Raw genomic sequence first — 15725 nt, forward strand, 5'->3', positions numbered from 1 at the left:
ATATTCCTCTTTTACCCAGATACATTTTGTGTAGCAACATATTGTATGGTAAAATCTTGTAGTCTGTGCACAAGAAACACTGATGTCAGCATTGTTTTAAGGAAGGAGTAGGAAACCTTTTTCCTACCAGGGGCCACTGATCCGTAGGAAAAATCGGTCACAGGTTTCGCGTAACTAGGCAGGTGGGTCAGGCAAGAGGTGCAGACTCTGGGTGGGAGTTGTGAGGCTGGAGTAGGTTCAGGGCCACTGCAGGAGAGGATGCGGGATGCTTATTTCCAGCAGCTCCTGGATTCAGAAGCAGTCAGCATGTGCCCCTGTGTCAGGGGTCAGGTGGCTCTGCACGCTGCCCTCGCCTACAGATGCCGCCCCCACAGCTCCCATTGTCTGTGGTTCCCAGCCAGTGGGATCTCTGTGGGCAGCGCCTGTAAGCAAGCGCAGCACACCAGAGCTTCCTGGATTGCCTTGAGTCAGCACACGCAGCTTCAGCCCCATAGGGGGAGTGCCGAGACTCGGGGCTTCCAGCCTGCTGCATGGAGACTTGCTGTGAGTTGGATTAAATTAAGCTAGGGGCCTGAGGTTACCCACCACTTCTTTAAGGTGTGTGGGCCCATTATTTCTTCTGCGCCTTGCAGAAGTTGGAGTGTCACTTAGATGTTCCTCCTACCTGAGAAGGGAAACAAAAAGTCTATTTTCTTGTTTGGAGCTGGTGACTTAGGTCTCTTGTTCTGAAGCCTTAAGTGTTCTTTGGTAACTTTTTGCTAAATAATTGATCAGATTGGTGTTTTTTTTTTCTTGTTGGTAAAAATGATCTTTTAAATGCTTTAGTTGTTAGTATTTTTGCCTCATATCTAAAAAGTTTGTGGTATATTTTGATATTGATTTGACCTTTGTCTTCCACTGGAATGTTATCCCGGGAGCATCTCTCACTTCTGTAGAACATCTTCCATTTATAGCGTCTTAACACCACATATTTTGAAATGACAATGTCTCTGATTGCTGAGCCGGGAAAGAGACTATAATATTGGTTTTTGGTTCTGTCAAATAGTTGCTTAAAAATAACTGCCTTCAGCTCGAAGTGGTATTTCGGTAGCAAATAAGATAGCTGAAAAGCCTTGTGGTTAACAGTATTAACAATCTGTAATTGGAATGCTGTACCTATATGCAATAAACATATAGCAATAATTTGGCATATGATACAGGAGCTTTTGATTCTTAACAATTAATAAAAGTACCTGAGAGCTAAAAATACTGAATCTGCTCTCTGAGGTCAGGTCTATGCTGTCAACTTACATTGGTGTAACTGTGTTGGTCAAATGGCAAAAAATCCACACCCTTAAGCAACATAGTTACTCCAGCCTGGCCACTGGTGTAGACAGCAATATGTTGATGGAAGATTTTTGTCCTGTTGATATACTTAGCACCTCTAATGGAGGTGGATTAAATACCCTGATGGATGGATGGGGTGGTTACCTTGAGGGAACTTACAAGGTTCATCTACAGTACATAGGCAGTATTCAGCATTGTTGGAATTCCATTAGCAAGAAGTCTCCAACTGCACTTGTCATTCAGATTTGTGTGTGGTTCTTTCTTTAAAGTCTGAGGTAGAAAGAACAATTAGTCCCTTTTTTGCTGCACGTCTTTCCAGTTGTTTCCTGCCCTTGCTCCATGATCCAGGAACATGGTGTCCTCTTTAGGACCTGAAGTTCCCACCCCACTGGCCTCTCACCCCCTTCCAGAGGTATCAGCATTCCTCAGTCTTGCACTGGTCACTGTGGCCAACTGCAACTTCATTCTAGCCCCTTACTTCAGGAGCAAGCCACAGTCTCTGAAGGCCACTCCTCAGTTGGCAAGGTATGGCACAAAGGGGAAGAGGGGACCCAGGCCTGCCTACTACTCTGTCCCAACCCAGCGACCCTCTGGTGGCAGCCTTGTTGTGCCCTCCTTCTCTTCCCTTCTACTGCCTCCTGTTTCCTGGGCCACTTCCTCTGTAACCCCTGCACCTTCCTGGCCTTTGCATCAAGACCTGCAGCCTGGTACATGTCAGTCCTGCACCCTCCCTGGTCAGGACCCAACTGCTGTCTTTCTCCTCTGAGCAGCTCCTTCTTTATAGGGCTACCCCAGCAAGCTGCCCTCTGATGGGCTTCTTAAAAGCCTCTCCCTAATTGGCCAGTGCTCTGCAACCGCTCTAGCCTGCTTTAGTCCTTTCCAGTCAGAGGGGCAGCTGCCTCACTACACCATCTCATTATATAAAACACTAATTTAAATCTTATGCCCACAACTACTGGACAACTTTTATATTTGAGGTTTTGAAATTTGTATAGAAAAGCACCGACACAACAAAATTCATCTAAATAATTATTAGATTAACTATTGTCAGAGCCTTTATCAGAGCTTTATTTCAAGTCAGGCTAGAAATCCTGCTGATAGTCAGATTTTGATAGTTAATGTGAATATTTGCTGGTTTGTCATTTTACCTGCCTATGTGACCCACAAATGCTAACCCTTAGTATCTAACCCTTAGTATCTTGTGATTCTAATAGCTGGTTGTATTTAGGAACATAATTTTTCAATTGTAAAACACTGTGCATTTGAAGTGACCCTAATTGGAGCATCTGTTAAATGCAATCAGCTTTTAATAGAAAATAAACCGTAAGCAGGTACATTTACTGGCTTTTCTTCCTAATCTTGCTAGATTTGATACCATATTAATTTGATTGCCTGCAAAAACACATTTGTGGGTGTTTATTACATATTGTTCAGTCACAAAATGAAATATGAAAAACGAGCTAACTGTACACTTCATTTCCTAGAAGATTATATTGCAAGTTGACTCAGCATCTGCTGGTAGCAGAAGATTTCCTTGTTTAGTTTTGGCAGGAACTCTTAACTTTAACTAGCTTCCTGGATGTTTATACAATACCTTGGAAAATTATGCTGCCAGCTGTTGTCTTAAGCGCTTCTTTTTATTGATTTTAAAAGGTTAAAGTAAAGTAAATCAACTTGCAGTGGTTACAAGATGCCTTCCAAACATATTTCATTGAGCCTCAAAATGCTCTAATCAATCTTTTAGTAGAAGCAAACATACTTCCTTCTGAAGGAGGGGATTGCTATGTGATTAGATCACGTACCCTGTGCCTTTGGAGCAGGATTTTTTAATGTAACCTTCCACAAATCTCTGACCCTGAGTTTTCCCTTCAGTAATGTTGAGGATACTACTTCCCAATTTAGAGGGAGACATAGTGAGCCTCCTGTAGACTGAGACTGCTCCAGCCCCCTCTGCCCGCACCCCCTTTGATTGGTTAAACAGAATGTTTAACCACTTAACCAATTCAGTGGGATTTTACATTCCTAGTGAGGGCCCGTTCTGCTCAAGCATAGGCAACCTGAGGTGCATTTCTTCAGGAAGTACCTATGCTGTATGCTTGTAAGATAGCAACCTGGAGCACTGTCTATACTTTCATGAAGCACTATGCTTTAGTCCAAGTCTTTTTTTACTATTGCTTGACATTCACCCATATGTAGAATGCAATTGGGGACTAGTGCTCAAAATGGTAATGAAAGTAACGTATCTGTAACACGATTCTTGATGTGTAGTCCCTATCTGAATTCTACTCTCCGACCTGCTTCCCCTCTGATTTGCCTCATGAGTGGATTTGTGGTAGAGAGGAAAATAGAGACCTGGTCCCTCTGCATCTCCCCTTTATACCCTCAGTATTGAACGCAAGGAGATCCAGGACACAGACATAGATAAACTGGCAATACTTGCAAGAATTGCCAGTCTCAGGTGTGTAGTGCACCTACAGATCCCACATTTGGGATACACATTGGGATCAGACATCTGAAAGAACTTCCAGTTGCAAGTAAGCTATCTCCATTTCCTATAGTTTACAGTTTGAGTTCCTATTTTCATTGGGCAGCACTGGCTCTGAGCTTGCAATGTTGCCATTCTAAATTTGGAATCCTTTACCCATTAGCATGTATGCATGAGGCCATTCTGAAATGTTTTTTAGAAGTACGATGTGGTGCTCCTTGGCACAGTATGAAGACTGTTTGCTTATTCCTGGTGTCAAGGGTTTTATTTTTGATGCTCTCAGGAAGCTAACTCAGCTATTCCGTTTTTAATATCTGATGACTTAGGGAACAGATCCTGCGTGTGAAGGCTGAAGAGGACAAAATCCCTTTGCTTGTGGTGGGAAATAAATCTGACCTGGAGGAGCGCAGGCAGGTGCCTGTAGAAGAGGCCAGAAGTAAAGCTGAGGAGTGGGGTGTGCAGTATGTAGAAACTTCTGCCAAAACTAGAGCAAATGTAGATAAGGTAAGGCAATGAGCTTAATTTGTACTGCAGTAGAATTCGTCATTCAGTAGAGAGAGAGACTAATTCTTACTATGTTCTGGGACAAAGGCACAATTGATAGGTGGGTTTTTGTTCCTCTTTCAATAGCCTAAACTAGTAATGTTTCAGTTAATGAATATATTGCACATTAAAGTAAACATTTGTGTTTTGTTTCTATCTATGTAACATGTCAAAATCCCGTTTAATTTGCTTTGTATAGATACAAGTGTAGTGAGCCCTTGTATAATGGCAAACTTTCAGGCGATGTCTTGAAGTATAGTAGATTTCTTTGTGCTCTCAATTCACTGAAGTGCAGGGTTTCATTTATATTACATCTTGAAATGCTCAGTAGAGAGAGTTACTAACTGTAAGTTCAGCCCATTATAAAACAGTTTCAGCCAGCTGCCCCCACCACCGGTTCCTGTTCCTCCCATCTCCCCTTGCTGTGTCTCAGAGTGGGCTCTTAAAAGCTGCCCCCTCCCCAGCATCAGCTCCGCAGTGCCACCTGTCCCTCCCACTCCGCCCTGCAGCCTCTATCAGAGGCGGCAGAGGAGGCTGCTGCAAAGCAGCCCCTGTTCACAGGGGGTCTGAACTCAGCTCCGATAGAGGCTCCCATGGAGCAGGACCCTCTGTGGATAACCTCTGTATGTGGAGGGCCCAGGTGGACCTGAAGGAGGCAGAGCAGCCTCTGTCCACAAGGAGCTCAGACCCCCCACTTATAGGGGCTGCTGCCACCCCGCACTGCAGCCTCTGTATCAGAGGGCAGCAGGTCTGCATGGGGAGCTGGTTTTTATACTGGTACAGAGGCAGCAGCATGGGGTAGCAAGGAGTTCCCCAGAAGTGAGGCCAGAGCGCACTGGCTCCTGGTCCCGCCCCTGGGGACTATAGAATAGTCAAGTAATTAATAAGAACTCATGCGGTTACTCAACTATTAAGTTGCCTGATACTTCACATCCCTATAGGTAACATTTTCAGATTTCTTGATGAGCAAGCTAAAGTAATACATATCTCCCTAGTCTGGTTTAACAATGGAAGTGATGGGGGAAGGAGTAGTAGGAGAAAAGTTTTCAGACAAAGGCTTAAGAGTACTTTACTCCCTGAGTAGCCCTATTGAAGGCGTATTTCAGGAAGCACAGCTTAAGCATGGGAAACCAAGCCAGGAGACCTGGTCTCTTGAGTCCAGTTCTGACTTGCAGCATGACGTGTGTGCTTCAGTTTTATAATCTATAAAATCAGATCGATAATGTTGCAGATTTTGAGTATTTTGGGTTAGTGACTCTTCGTCTGCATTTGGAAAGTGCCTAGCACACTGCACTTCCCTTGTAAATTCACCCTGGATCTCCAGATGAGATTAAAGAAAAAATCAAAGGCTTAACTTTCTCCAAACATGTTACTGGTATCTTTCAGCTTCCGAATACTCTGGAAATAGATGTATATTGACCATATTACTTATAAATGCAAGGTATGTGGAGGGGTAACTGGTTAACCGGTTATCCAGTAAGCATTGTCTTCCCGGCATGCTTATGGAGGTAACAAGTTAACTGGCTCCTGGCCTGGCTGGAGCAGCCCAGTGGCTGCAGTGTGACAGGCCCTGCCTGCCCCAGCTGGAGCAGCCCACCCAGGCCCACTGCACTGTGGAAGGGGGCTGCTCCCATGAGCTTCCACAGTGCAACGTGCTGGGCCGGTTAACCAGTTAAACGTAGTTTAACCAATTAACATTTTAAACGGGATTTTACATCTGTAGTTACTGCATTTTGTTACTACTACGTTCTGTCTCAGAGATGGGCAGTAAGTAGCCCGGGGGATGGATGCAGTTTACCAGGGTTAACAACTGGTGGGCTGATGGACTCTTTATTTACCAATGCAGCCTGAGGTATGGCTGCTCGCCGTTCCAGTTGGCTGCGGTTCATCATTCCCAGGCACTGGGAGCAGTGACCAGCCATACCTGTGGGGACACAGGTAAATCATCTGGCAGCCTGCTGGGGGCCAAACCTGGTGAACCACGACTGGCCTTTGGGCTGCTTATTCTCCTCCCTTTCTCTTTCTAGAGAGAAAATGTCATCCTGTATAGACCATTCCGATCTAGCCCTTTTCACATCTCTTAAGGTTAGGGGCACTCCTGCAACAGCAGTGGCTTAAATTAAATGAGTTTTGTATTTGCCATGTAAACAACATCTTTGAAGTGTGTGAATTGCAACACGTGCTAGTTTGGAATCACTAGGTCTTATTTAAATCTCCTTGTCTGGAGTAAAATGAAGCATTTTTTCTTCTTTTGGGAAAGATCTCGTACTTGTGCTTTTTAGATACAGCGTCTGAGGGTCATGTTCTTGCTATGTCTCAATTATTTGTCTATTAAATCCAATAAAATATCTACTTGGGGAACTTTAAGAGCTCACTGTCACACACAAGTTAACTATTAAAAGGATTATTCCAATAGACTTCTGTAATCCTGAGAATTCCATTATTCTAGCTATAGGCTATAGATTAGGCATAGAGCATCTTTTTAACAGGTCAGCTGGTATTTTATTGTCCATCTAAACATTGAAATTGAGTAAAATTATACTTTCTTAAAAAGCATGTTCTTGTGCATCTAGAATTTTTAGTATACAGTGTAAGAAGAAAACCCTGGCTGTCTTTTAAAATTTCTTTTTCCTTTTGTGTTCTAGTTTTAGTTGAGGAAGATTTTTTTCCCCCAATTAGCATATAGGTTTAGAGATTGGGAGTAGAGTCTACTTGACATGTGATCTTTGTGTATTCAGTTAAATTCTGTTTCTAAGAATCTCTAAATTTTTTCCTTCCATAAAATAAGGTTAATATTAAGGTGACGTATTAATTCCATAATGTGTTGAAGGTACTATCCAAGGCTATTTTATTTGTCTCCTGGCTTCATTTTTCTTGAGTTAATTGTAATCATTCTCCTATGATTAGTATAAATGTCATAGATCCCTATAAAAACCCTGCATAACACTGCATATTGCTTTGCTACAATTAAGTTGATACTCATTAAAAAAGGCTTTTATCATTTTGAAACAGGCTGCCGAATGACTTAGTAGCTAGGTAAGTCCTTTTCCCTTCCCCTGATTCATGTACTGCATAAATACAGGTGTTAAATTAGTAGCATTGGGATCTGTTTAGATTACTCATTTTATTTTATTAGGTGCTTTGTTCTTGTGTTACATTTTTGTTTGCCAAATGCTCTAGTTTATGCATCAATATACCAATTTATTTTCTGCTGTCAGAACTGTTGTTTTAATCTCCAATATGTTTAACTTTCCAGGTATTCTTTGATCTAATGAGAGAAATCAGAGCAAAGAAAATGTCAGAAAACAAAGACAAGAATGGGAAGAAAAGTGGCAAGAACAAGAAAAGCTTTAAAGAAAGATGTTGTTTACTGTGATCCTTAGGAACTGTAAATATCTATCAATGGAATGAATAAGACTTGCCACTAACGGTATAGGGCTGGATTCATGAAAGGAAGTTTGTATTGATTCCCTTATCATATTTTTATTCACTTAACCGCCTTTTAAAATGCAAACATTTAATTTATGAATTAGTCAACAGAAACTTGAGGATGTGTACACTGAAATGGACTCACCTTGTCAGCAAGTTTCAAAGCTGGAATTTTACCTGCAAATATGGCTCTTTGGGCGTTTTATTTCTGTCCGCAGGAAGTAATCCTCTGTCAATTTCAAAGTAATAGCTTCTTGTTGTCCTTTTGAATCTGTTCTTTTCCCATCAAACCTATTTTGGCTTCACCAAACATCTCTGATTGTCTTAAGTTCAACTGAATTTTTCATTATCTATGCACTCACTGACTTAAATGGGGTTTCTTTTATTAATAATAAATATAGACAAACCAGTATTTGGCAAGAATTTTTCAGATTCTCACAATCTTTAAGTGGCTGTTGATATTTTCTGACTGTCACAAGTCTATCTGGCCGCTAACATTTTGAAGTTTTGGGAGTAGTCACTCAAAAGCAAATTAGTATCTGTTCAATTATTAATCAATACAATATTCATGAATCAAGCCTACTGACTGAAATCTGACTTAGTTTGGTAATGTAACATTTGGTATTTAAATGCTGGTTAGTTGTATTTCCAATTGGCTTGTTTCCTCTCATGAGGCTTTTTTTAACAACAAAAAACAATTATCTGGTGGGTGGGGAGGAGACCTAAAACAGAACTGTATTTATAATTTTTTTAGAAAGGAAACAAATTGGAAATAAATAACAACCCCCCTCTCCCCTAATTATTATTATTCTGTATTGAGGCTAGATTCATACAGTTGCGTCTACTTCATCAGCTCTTAAGATAATGATTTTGAGGAAGGGGACTAAGCTGTTTAAAGTGTAGATTATCTATTTTGTTATATTGAAAAACATGTATTCATGTCTTGTAGATCTACAAACTACCATGCCTCTGCTTTCCATTTTGTTTAAGACAAACATTTTTTTCTTTTTGAGAGAGGACATGGGGCACTGATCACAAAACCATGAGAGTGGAATGAATGTGAGGCTTTTGTGCTACCTCGCAACTTGACACAGTTACTTGGCTAGTAAGTAAGTTGCTAAATGTCAAAAACAAACTTGAAATGACGTTAGGCAACTGTTATATATTATGTTACTTGCTGTTAATTTTTAGTGTACTGTTCCTCTGCACATTTATCTAAAATATGGAGACATTTTTGCTGAGCTTTTCTGTCAAAGCCGCAGTTGAATAGTCTTAAATAATCAACTACCTTAGAATAGAAATGCAAGAAGTATATGGGAAACATCAGTATTTAGCAGTTCTTGTCTCTGAGATTCACTTAAATACTTTTTTCAACTTAATGGTTTCAATCAAGTACCATTTCCAAAAAATATATTTCCATTTTGTTGCAGTAGCAGAAATTATCACCTTTATAATTATCCTGCTTCTGGATTACATTTTATAGAGCTTCCCAATGAAGTACAGAAAAATTCCTTGAATTTTTAACAAGTAGATGCATATTATCCGAAAACTAATAATTTTTCAGCTTGTCTGATTTGTTACTTCAACTGCAGCTACGCCGAGAAAAGAATACATTGTGGAATGAAAGATGTGTAAGTGCTAAACAAACTAATATTGTTAGCTCAATCCTTAAATGGGTGGGAGCATAGCAGAGGCAGGAAGGGTTTAATTCAAAATTTAATGAAGTATCTAGGCATGGCCAAATATGTGTGTGTTAATAATTTTGACAGATCAGTTCTTAAGCATTATTTTTTTTTAATCATTTTTTTTCTTTTTCTTTTTTTAAAGTACAATTGCTGGAATTTGAGGACTGGTCAGGCACTAATTATTTAGTGACATTGAGATTCAAGGAAGTTAGGGTTTTTTAAACCAGGAGACTCAAATTGTCAACATCCCATGTTAAAATATTCAAAATAAATATCCTTATCAAATTCTGATATGTTCTTAAACAGCATTTTTCTTTGTCTGCCACTGTAATTTTGATTATCATTGGTGGAAATATTTTTTCATCTGTTTGTGTCGTGACTTCAACACTTATCAATAAAAATCAAATTCTTCCAATACTAAATGTAGCTAACCTCTAGGATTACTGAAGTATATTCCTATTATCAATTGTTCTAGATTGCTGCACTTGTGCATTCCACTTAGAGATTTGAAAAGGAAAATAAAGTTCAATATACAATGGACCTTATGAGACTGAGGTCTTGCATGACCTTCCGAGTTTCCTATCCTATAAATTCATTGTATTCCATGTCTTGGTGGTGTTACTTGTCAAGTGCCATATCAGAGAGGGAGAATCACGTATTAAATCAAGGGTGCTATAATCTATTTTATTGTTAATTTAAATTACGATATTGTTCTAGGTTGACCATTTTTTGAGCGATAGAACTTTGAAAACGTTAGCCTTTAAAACTTGACAGTTAGGGTCAGAATGGCATTACAAAGCTAGATTGACCCGGAGCATAAAAACATGAAAATGTAGGAGCTATTTGGCTCTTTAAAAACAAAAAACCCTTGTTTACAGCTATTTTATTTAAACCCCGTGCAAGAGTAGTGGGTGTAGTTATGTCATATAACATAAAGGGATGCGTTTGGATGAGATGTTATTACACACTTTACAGTGTCATTCATAGCATCTTATTGCTTAAACTTTTCATTTGTAGTAGGTCTGACTTTTTTCATTGTCTACACTCTGCATTTCTTGATCTGAAAAATGAAAATAGGCTAGTCAGTTTTACTTCTGTTTATAGTCTCTCTGTAAGTCCCTTTCAGATTCTCATAGGTAAGCACAGTGCCTCAGTATTTTTACTGCAAATATAGCTGGTAAATCTTAATTCTTGGAAGAAACTGTTCTCAGTGGCGTTTTAGAAAGATTGATGGGAACACTGGTATTGGTAAGTTGTTTTAAATAGCATATATATTTTTGGTCCAAATCTTTTTTTCCTAACCTCTCTAAAATTTTAGCGGCACTTAGACTTGTAAGAATGTATCATGTTGACCTCCAGTTTTCTTGAATAGCATTGAGAGGAAAAACAAGCATATAAAATATGTCTCATCAAGGTTCACTGGAGTGTAACATTTAATTAAAAAGTGATTTAAGTTGCTTATAAATCAGAGTGCACTTGACCAGAGTCTCAAACAGGCAGCTTATTTAGAACTGGAAACAGGTATGCATTTTGTGCTAATACCTAAAGATCCCATTAACCTTCTTAGAACGTTTGTATTATGTGATAGGAAACACTTTTTAAAAACAAAACAGATATTTTGTTATTGCACAAGGTGTTCCTGTGTGTTGTAACCCCCATCAGACTCACTGCGGGCAGAGTAGTTCTTATTTTTAATGTACAATGAGAACTGGACACTCCGAGTGACTTTCAACAGTAGTAAAAACTTGCTTTGTCTTTTTGAGTTAGACTTGCTTGTGAGGAAGATACTTAGCAGTTTTATGTTCTTTAATCACTACTCATTAACACTTTTCCAAACATCACAGCATTTGCATCAATGGGGCAGACAGCTCGAGAGAACATTCTGAGAGAGCTTTCAGTGTGTCTCTCTTTCCCAAAACCCAGAAGTAACTTATGAACTTGAGACAGCAGCTTTCAGTTCTACGTTTCAGTTATGTCAGATGCAGAAAAGAGAACTTTCCTGGAAATCTCTTCTCAGTTTGTTGTCCGTGAACAAGGGATAACTCAGTGGTTTGAGCATTGGCCTGCTAAACCCAGGGTTGTGAGTTTGCCATTTAGGGATCTGGGGCAAATCTGTCAGGGATGGTACTTGGTCCTACCGTGAGGGCAGAGGACTGGACTCGATGACCTCTCAAGGTCCCTTCCAGTTCTATGAAATAGGTATATCTCCATAACAAGGTAGCTACTTTGGTTCAAACAAAATTTCGTAAGTGGCCAACATTTATCTTCAAAAATACTTGTGTGAAGAACTGTTAGTCTGATTTTTAATATACCAGCCAGGTAATAAACTGCATTCCTGGCCTGGAAGTTGTGTGGTGGTGGTGTGTTAAACTCCTTGTCTTGGGAAGTGCCTCACACTTGGCTGTTCTCTGTCCTCCCAAGTAGAGGGAGTACCAGAGTAACCTCAGGTGATTTCCAGTTCTGTTTGGCTGGAGATACATAAACTCAAGAGGGGGTTGTTGAGACTGCGATAGTAGTTAAAGGATGGAGGAAAGAACTATGTTTTCTTGTTGGGGGCCCATAAGAAGGGGCTGAAATGAACCATTTTCTGAGCTGATCCTAATCTAGATGTGCAATCATAAATCAAGTGTGGAAAGTGGAGAGAATTTGGTAGGTTAGCAAACACATATATCCTACTACCCATGTGAATTAAAGCAATTGAAGGTTCAAAACTGCAGCTTTTGAAGGTCAGGTTTAAGCAAGATTGGGGTCACAGTCAGAAACGTTCCCATCAGATTACCATGACAGATCTTTCCAATGATTGTCCGCTCTCCTTAAAACCTGGATGCATGGAACAATATTTGTGAAAACGTGAGTCTGATAGTCACGCAGGACTAGAATGCCAGAACTTGAGTATATTACTAATGCAAAATGTGGTTTCAGTATTAAAATTGGGGGTAAACTGGCTTACATGGGAATGGGGATAGACAGTCTCTTTCCTCTGCTGTGGTACCAATACGATCCACTTCAGTAGAGAGCATGGTTACACTCTGAAGGCTGTCTAGCACATCAGGCTTCATTTCTAGTGTGTGTAGAGTTATCCTTGAGGCAACTCACCACTCATTAGTATTAATGGGCACCTTTGAATTCTAGCTCTGAAAGGTGCCACAGATTATATAATAAAGAAACTGACCTGACCCTCAACCTTACAGGGATCTCTCCAGGTCAGAGATCCATTAAAACAGTGAGGAGAGAAGCTTCCCTGTTGCTGTCCATTACTTACATGTTCTATGGATTGACGTATATTGGATATGTTAATTCAACCTCTGAGAGCCCTGAACAAATTCACATGGCGTTTTTTAGGCAACATGCAGAAGGGCACACCTGCATACTTACTGGGCGTTAGATATTGGTATGACTTCAATGGCAGCCAATCGGCGTTCCAATTGTAGCCTATAAAGCTGTTTGTTTTGCATTTTAGAAAAGAATCCAATTAAAATCACCTTAGGCATTAAAATCACAAAACATTAATCTTTCTTCAGATATAAGAAGGGTAAATCCTTGTCATACCCAAACCACACAATATACATTGTGTTAAATCCATTTAAAAAAGAAAGCTAAACAAAATTAAATCAGTGGTTTTGCAAGAGCCAACAGAATTACTCTACCTCCCACCATCACCTCCCATGAACGGTTATCTAGCTCATTAAAGTACTGAGGAAAGTGAATTTTTGATGTTTATTATAGCAGTTGCCATATGGGACTTGAGTTTGCTATATAGCTTAGACTTTTGCACCAAGGTCCAGGCCTATGGTTCATTCCAATAGCATTTCCAGTGTAATCTTCAGACCGCACAGGAATAGTAGGAGTTACTTTTGGGGTAAAAAAGGAGAAAACATCCTTTTTATTGGAGCCTCAAGTACTATGTATACCATAGTGAAGTGATACTAATGACAGGAAGGATTAAAAAGAAATTGCCTTTTTCAATTATGTATGCTGTACTACACAGTGTAAATTCTACTTTACTTCTGTAGATCAAGAAAAAATCTTTTTTTCAAACGTTGCACAAACATTTCTTTAAATGTTCATAAAAATGTATTTTAGCCATTTTGTATTCATTATCATGCTAATCCAACTGATTTGTATTACTATTGTTAATAAAAAGAGAAATATGTATAATACACTGCTTGTTTTGCTGGTTATTAGTAGTATTGTCGCACCTTCGCTCCTTCTTACTGGACCTACTATGTGTTTACAGTTGTCTTGGCAAACATCCCACAGTTATCTATCTGGTTAGCTTGCCCTGGGCTATAGTCTTTCAAGACCATTCCCCCTGCCCAGTAACCTGGCTCAAAGCAACTGTTGATTAAGTAAACTAGTGGCACAGTAGGAACTTGTGGAGACAGTCCTCTCTGGTTTTCCAGTCATGCAGGAACACTCACAAAGCTATCCTAAAGTACAGGGCCTCAAAAATTGGGTGCCATTTGATGACAGAAGGGTCGTAGTGTATGTCTTTACTCAAAATACTGCAAAAACAGCTTGAACAGGTGGATTTCACTCTGTGCTATACTTCAGGTCCCTTTTGGTCTACAAAGTGGCCTTTTCCTAATGGATTTCTTCCTTACTGAAGAAAAACATCTATTCACCTGACAATACAAAGGTGATGAAAATCAAAACAAGAGAGACTTTCAAGTGAGAGCAAGAGGTGAACCTGCTGTTACTATTTCAACGGTGTCTGGAGCCTCACTCAGGATCGAGGCCCTGTTTCCCTAAGTAACCTACAACTACATGGTAGAATTCAAGAGTTTACAATCTAAGACAAGATGTGACTATGCCCAGTTTTGGATGCACATATGAGGAAAGATTTGAACATGAACAATCCATAGGGCAAAAGCAAAAATGATAAAAGGTTTAGAAAACCTGATAGAGGATGAAAGTTTTAAGAAACTGGGCACGTCTAGTCTTAATAAAAGATGATGAAGGATCTCTTTAAGTTTTCAGGTATGTTAAGGGCTTTTATAAAGAGGATGGTGATCAATTGTTCTCTATATCCACTGAAAATAGGACAAGCAGTAATATGCTGTATGTGCAGTAAGAAGTACTTGCATTAGAGGTTAAGACAAATGTTACTGTGGCCAGGTCTACACTGGCCTAGAAAATTGATGCTAGATATGCAACTCCAGCTCTGTGAATTATATAGCTGGAGTCGACGTACCTTGCACCAATTTTCTGGGATGGCCCTGCAGTGGGAGGTCAATGGGAGAAACACTCCCAGTAATTTCTCTTACTCGCAACAGCGAGGAGTACCAGCACTGACAGGGGCACCCTCAGCATTTAATTTAGTGGGTCTTTATTAGACCTGCTAAACGAAATCCCAGAGGATCAACTGCCAGAGCATTGATCCTTTGGCAAGTGGAGACAGGGCCTCTGTAAGGATAGTTAAGCTCTGAAATAGACTTCAAAGGGAGGTTGTAGAATCCTCATCATTGGAAGTTTTTAAGACTAGGTTGGGCCTGTGACAGGTTTTCTTGGTCCTGCTATGGCAAGGGGAGCTGAACTTGATGACTTCTCTAGATCACTTCCAGACTTGCATTTCTGATGAAGTGAGTGCCAGACAACTGGAGGGAATGAAGGAGGATGGACAGTAGAAACAAACATCCCAGCTGTGTGTGTCATATGTTGACTTGAATAATTGAAAGCTCTAATCTGTACATAAAGTAGATAGCAGACATCTCTACTATACAGCTACCTCCTTTCTCCTTTAGGAATGTCTAGACGCAGCAGAGCTGAACCTTATGAACACTTCATATGCCCTGTTGGGTCTTCCACCATCAGCACATTGTGCATGTGTTATGATCTCCGCCTTCCTATTTGTGTTGTATTCTGCCTCACCTTTAACATTGTATTCTCTTGTGTGATTGTTTCCTGCACACAAAGTGCTGTCTATTTCTGTGGTACTCTAGGATAAACACTTGAGTCTATTCCTGAAAAGAGCTGGCTCCACCTTGTGGCCTCAAAGATGAGAACTTGGATATGAAGCTACTATTGAGAGAGACTGTTTGAAATTGCTCTTGTGAGTATAACAAGTATGCATTGAGTCTGTTACCTGAATCACCCATAAAGAGCCACACAGAGAGGATGCTTTTTATTCTGGTTATTCTGCTTTATGGTGACTCTCAATGCAGTAAAAGGCCTAGTTTTAATTTAAAAACTTCCTTTGCCATACAAACACTACACTGAATTCCTGCTTTAGAATTTCCTTATGCAAGAGAATCTTC

General features: G+C 39.9%; 1 protein-coding gene across 4 annotated transcripts in view; it reads left to right on the forward strand.

Moving 5' to 3' along the window:
* The window catches only part of RALB (RAS like proto-oncogene B), a 72287-nt gene extending 58659 nt beyond the window's left edge, over positions 1–13628 (forward strand). For 3 of the 4 annotated variants that reach the window (XM_006137715.5, XM_075933070.2, XM_006137716.5), the window contains exons 4-5: positions 4138–4315; positions 7611–13628. In XM_006137715.5, the coding sequence (XP_006137777.1) occupies positions 4138–4315; positions 7611–7730 (298 nt within the window). In that variant the 3' untranslated portion in view covers positions 7731–13628. Of the gene's footprint in view, positions 1–4137; positions 4316–7366; positions 7391–7610 lie in introns of all 4 variants that reach the window. The other variant, XM_075933071.2, reaches the window with a different exon arrangement.
* The last annotated feature ends 2097 nt before the right edge of the window (positions 13629–15725 follow it).

This window comes from Pelodiscus sinensis, chromosome 7 (assembly GCF_052426305.1).
Source record: "Pelodiscus sinensis isolate ZL-2025 chromosome 7, ASM5242630v1, whole genome shotgun sequence".
In the NCBI taxonomy this organism is placed as follows: Eukaryota; Metazoa; Chordata; order Testudines; family Trionychidae; genus Pelodiscus; species Pelodiscus sinensis.